Source organism: Cryptomeria japonica, chromosome 7, assembly GCF_030272615.1.
Source record: "Cryptomeria japonica chromosome 7, Sugi_1.0, whole genome shotgun sequence".
Classification (NCBI taxonomy): Eukaryota; Viridiplantae; Streptophyta; class Pinopsida; order Cupressales; family Cupressaceae; genus Cryptomeria; species Cryptomeria japonica.
This window is the reverse complement of record NC_081411.1, coordinates 270,092,231-270,098,230: the sequence shown is the minus strand read 5'-3', so window position 1 is coordinate 270,098,230 and position 6,000 is coordinate 270,092,231. Positions and strand designations below refer to the sequence as shown.

The window sequence follows — 6,000 nt, the reverse complement described above, 5'->3', positions numbered from 1 at the left end:
AACAAAAAACAAAATATTATTGATCTTCCTCATGGAACTCAAACCTCCTCTCTTTCTCAAATTTCTATTTGAGTAACTTGGATAAATGTCTTTGCATAGCACTTCTATGATTGCAAACAGTTCGACAATTTTAGCTAAATCCAAGCATGTATTAATCTATTATTAAGTGTGCATAAGACTTGTATTAAACAATTAGAATAATTAAAAAATGTAAGGAAATAAGAAAGAGCATCATCCTAACCTCATAACAAAAGTTTTAATATAAAATAAAAATCTAATAATATGATAACATAGTAATAATATTTTGATTTTGATAGTTTGTTTTCCTTTTATAAAGAGTTTAATAAAAATATAAAAATTATAGTAATAATAATATATTAATATTTAATAATAATTTAGTATTAATTACAATATCATAATTTAATAATATTTATATTATAATAATATAATAATTTTGAAAGTGAAATAATGAATAAATATTAGATATTTTGATATTTTGATATTTTTATTTTTATTTTCTGTAGTCAATAATATTATTGAGGGGGGCTTTTCAACAAGGATTAGGTCCAACCATTTAAAAACTATTAGAATACTTAATGTCGGTTACTAAGGAATTGATAATGCATTCGAAAGCCTTAGCCAAACATTTGACACTTATAACAGTTGTTGAGGATTGACAATCTCAAGTATATAACAATTTTAAATAAGCTTTTATTGAGATTACTTGTCATCATCCTTATCCTCGCAGAGTGTGACGATTTCAATTATATATTTATTCTAAATGGAAACTTATAATAATGGGAGTTGGCAGAGGTTGACAGATTCTGTTTGGAATTCAACAAGATCAGAGAAACGTGTTATGAATTCCAATATTTATATTACATCAGAAATATATTTATCCTCGCGTCTCGTGTATAAAAGGATGCAAGTTCTTCACAACATATTCATCTCAGTTTTAACTATACAAGAGCAATTAGATTGAATAATGATGATGAAGATAGTATTCCTTCTGGTATCGTGGCTGTTGATTTTTACAAATAGCCGGCATCAATTCTGTTCAGAAGCAACGACATCTAATCTGGGTGGGTACAAACTTCAAAGATTTTGTTTGGAATCAGTTTTGTTTTGAAGAGGGGTACAATTCTTTCTTAGTCTGTTAGATTGATTTTTAATGCTCTTTTCTTGATGTTTGCAGAATACCCATATCCGTTTATGACAGTAGATGCTGCAAGGGCAGCTGCAAGGACTTATGATTACATTGTGGTTGGAGGAGGTACAGCTGGATGTCCCCTTGCAGCAACTCTCTCACAGTACTACTCTGTTTTGGTATTGGAGAGGGGAGACTCTCCTTACGGAATTCGTGATGTGGAGGATTTCAGAGGGGCTCCCACAACTAATCCCACTGTAGCGCAGCCGTTTGTCTCAGAAGATGGAATGAAGTTGGTAAGGGCGAGAGTTTTAGGAGGCGGATCAGCCATCAACAGTGGAGTCTACAGCAGGGCGAGCACTGAATATATTCGGAAAATGAAGTGGGATGAGAAACTTGTAAATGATTCGTATGAATGGGTAGAAAAGTTGAACGCATTCGACCAACAACACAATCTTTTTACTTTTAGTTCTTCTTTCAAGAATGGGCTTCTTGAAGCAGGAGTTCTTCCTTACAATGGGCATACTTTTGATCATTTGGTTGGCACCAAGATCAGTGGTTCAATTTTTGACTATAATGGAAAGAGACATACAGCCGCAGATCTTCTCCAGTATGCAAATCCAGAAAATATTGTAGTTCTTCTAAATGCTACTGCCAGCAGAATACTCTTCAACTTGGAATCAGGTATGAATCCATATTTTGTTTTCAGATTTCCCCTACTTTGATTAGAATTTCTTATAAAAAATATAAAGCTAAAATCACTAGACCACTTTCATAATATAATCATTCATTTTCATATATCTATGTGTGTAATATTATAAGAATCTATATTGCAGGAAAGCCTAAGGCTAGTGGAGTGGAGTTCAGGAGCAATAATGATGGTCTCATTTATCAGATATCACTTAACCAATTGTCAACCAAGAGTGAGGTGATTTTATCAGCAGGAACCATAGGTAGCACTCAACTTCTCCTCTTAAGTGGAATTGGTCCAAAAAAGCAACTTAAAGAAATGAATATTACTGTTCTTTTAGATGCACCTTCAGTAGGGAAAGGAGTTCAGGATAATCCTTCTGCAAGCTTTCTTATAGATTCCTCTATACCACTTGAAGATTCTTTTGCACAAGTAGTGGGCATTCTAAACAATTCACAGCATTACATCGAAGGTGGTAGCTTTATCCAACAGAATAATGCCACAAATACACAATATGTAGGTCTTCTTATGATTAAACTAGCATTTCCATTATCAAGAGGTGATCTTTGGCTTAAAAGCAGAGACCCTCAAGATAATCCCTTTGTTCGTTACAACTACTATTCACACTCTCTTGATCTTAAAAAATGTGTGTTTGGTATGAAAGTAATGATTAATCTAAGTATGTCATCTTCTATTCAAGAGTATGCATTTATTGATAGTGGAAATGCCAAAACACTTCGATTCCTTGGGATTGCATTACCAAAGAATCAATCAAATGATGATGCATTGGCCAAGCTTTGCAAAGATTCACTAACATCATTTAACCATTATCATGGAGGTTGTCAAGCTGGTTTAGTGGTTGATAAAAAATATCTAGTGAAAGGTGTTGATAGTCTCAGGGTTGTGGATGGCTCAACTTATAAGAATACCCCCGGTACCAATCCACAAGCCACAACCATGATGCTTGGAAGGTATTAATTTTTATTAATAATCTACTTACATTATTTATTTTCAATGCTCTCATGTTATAACATTAACAACACATTTTGATCATGTAATATATGCAGGTACATGGGAATTTTGATCCTTCAAGAATATATAAACACTGCAAAATATTAGACAACCATGCTGAACTAATTTGCATACTTATTGTACATTCTTTCAATTATCATAGCACTAAATAATACCATACATGGTAATGTATTTGATAACAGTTGGAGTTGATTGTTGACTCTTCCCTTGGCTACATCAGTATTAGTGTAAGGGGGTCCTTCAAGAAGATGGTTCAGGGTGTCTTCCTAGATCCCTCTATTCTAATTAGGTAGTTTTGGTGTGTCGAGACCCTTGTTCTCGTTGGTTGTTGCTCCAATCAAAAGCCTCCTTTCAAAAAGGTTCATGTCCTTTTTGGTGTTTTTTGTTCTTGGTGGTCTCACTGCTTGTGAGTTCCTCCCTTTTGTATGCCTGCATGGCAGTTTTGTAATGGTTCAGGCCTATCCTGGTTTAATCTATTTAGTGCATCTAGAATTGTAATTTCCACCTTAGCTCTTATTTCATGTGAATATAAATATTTTTCAAGATAACACATTGTAATGAAATTTACAAGAATAATAAAATTTGACTTTTGATTGTCTTTCATACAAAAGTATACTTGCTATTTAAATTGAATTGATATTATTAAAAAAATACATGTTCTTATATTTAATAATAATAAAACATGGTCAAATTTGCTAAATTTTAGACCTAAGTATATTTATATGATCAATATGTGCATTGATAGAGTCTTAAATTTAATGTCTGTTTATAAAATAAAATGACTATTGAATATTATGATGTTTAACTTAGTAGTCATTTAATTAGTGTATGTGTCAAATAAAAGGATTCTATTAAACACTTTGTGATCAATTGAAATATACTTAAGGTAGCCCTGTGTGTAGATTAGAGTCCTTTTTAAACTTCCTCTTAGAGTTACACGAAAGAGAAAATAAATGAAATGAAAAAAATCATTATAGACCAAAGATTTATTAACACTACCCTTAAATATATAGCAAAAACTTTGTTACAACAATGCATTGTTTTGGCATTGGAGAGGGGGGGCTCCTTACAAAAATCCTGATGTTGAGGATTTTAGAGGCTTTTTCAAGGTTTTGGGGGATCCTAAGAATTAACTTTATGTAGCAGAGGGATTTGCATTATAAGATGGAGTGTAGTTAGCAAGGGCGAGAATTTTAGGTGGAACATCTATCAACAATAGCTTCTACAGTAGTGCGAGCTTTAAATATATCCAAAAAAGAAAGTGGGATAAGAAACTTTTGAATGAATCGTATGAATGGGGGGAGAAGTTAAAAGCCTTCAAACCAGAAAAGCATTCTAACTAGAATTCGGCTTTCAAGGATGGTCTTCTGGAAGCAAGACTTTTCCTTGCAATGGATATACTTTGGAACATTTCAAGGGCACCAATGTCCGTGCTTCAATTTTTGACAAGAATGGAAAGAGACATACAGTCGAGATCTTGTCCAATATGCAAATCTAGAAATATTGTAGCTCTTCTCAATGGTACATCCAATAGAGTTATTTTTTTAATAAAGAATTATGTTCGTATAAATCTTTTATTTTCGAAACTCCCTGTTTTCAAACTCGATAAATATTTCTTTTATCTTTTATAATATATAGAGATATTAGAAGCTAAAACCAATTTATGCCATAGACTAATTTCATAGCATGGTCTTTTTTTCCAGAAATCTATCTCTGTCACATTGTCAAAATCTATATTGTAGGAAAGTTTACGATTAGTGGAGTGGAGTTAATAAGTAGTATTGATGGTTTAAATTATCAAGTATCATTTAATGAATTGTCAATTATAAATGAAGTAATTTTGTTAGCAGGGATTATAGGTAGCACTCAACTTTTCTTCTTATGTGGAATTAGCCTAACACAAAAATTTAAAAAGTTGAATATTCTTGTATTTTTAGATTTGCCCTTAATAGGGAAAGAGGTTCAAGATAACCCTAATTTTATTATTAGAGTAGAATCATGAAAACCACTTGAAATTTCTTCTGTATATGTAGTGGGCATTCTAGATAATTCACAACTCTAAATTGACTCTTTTAGCTTTCTCCAACAAAATAATGCCACAAACGCACAATATTTAGGTCTTGTTGTAGGTAACTTATGGAATTTTCATTATCAAAGGGTAACCTTTGGCTTAAAATCACAAGTCCTCAAGATAATCCCCATGTTTGTTACACTTACTATTAAAAGCCATTTGATTTATAAAAGTGTATGTTTTGTGTGTCAGTAATGGCTAACCTAAGTATGACATCTTGTATTGAAGAGTTTTCATTCACTGATAATAAATAATCAAAAGTGCTTCAATTTTGTTGGACTACATCACCAAATAATATATTAAATGATGATGCCTTGGCAAAGTTATGCAAATATACACTAGGGAGATTTTAACATTACCATGGGGGTTATCAAGTTGATTTGGTTGTTGACAAAAGATATCAAGTGAAATTTGTGGATAATCTAAGAGTTGTGGATGACTCAATTTATAAGGATCATCCTTGTACCAATGCACAAGACACTACCATGATGCTTGTTAGATAAATTGTTTTGTTTAATATTGATCTACATTATTTAGGCTTCAAAGACTTCAAGTTACAACATTAATAAAAATATTTGACTATGCAACATATGTAGGCATATAGGAGTTACTATCATTTAAGAGAACATGAAGACCTAAAAATATTCCAAGATCATAGTAAAATAATTTGCACAATGTATTTTCTTTTAATGGTCATATAAATCAACACTACTAATTAAAATATTGTTATTGATAGTATTTGTAGTTGTCATTTCAATATTGTCTCCTCTTTTACACGAATAAAAATATTATTGAAGTTTCATATAATAGAACAAATGCCGTTTGAAATCAATAATATCAACTAAAATAGTGCAATTAGTAAAATATACAAATGTAGTTTATGTTGTATCCCTTATTTCACATGAGTATAAATATTTTAAGTTTCATAAAAAAAAACACTTTCTATTTAAATTTATTCGATGCTTTAAACAATAACTTTTGTTCTTGTAACATCGTAAATTGCACTCCATGCAATTCCACGCAACACAAGCACCTTCACGTTACACTGAATGCAAACCT

The 6,000-nt window shown here is 31.7% G+C and overlaps 1 protein-coding gene across 1 annotated transcript; it reads left to right on the top strand.

The window, feature by feature from the left end:
- The first annotated feature begins 985 nt into the window (after nucleotides 1–985).
- LOC131856664 (protein HOTHEAD-like) lies at nucleotides 986–2,957 on the top strand. The gene is made up of 4 exons (XM_059208523.1): nucleotides 986–1,082; nucleotides 1,196–1,831; nucleotides 1,984–2,809; nucleotides 2,906–2,957. Exons 1-4 carry the CDS (start codon nucleotides 986–988, stop codon nucleotides 2,955–2,957), a joined length of 1,611 nt encoding a protein of 536 aa, XP_059064506.1.
- Nucleotides 2,958–6,000: the final 3,043 nt, after the last annotated feature.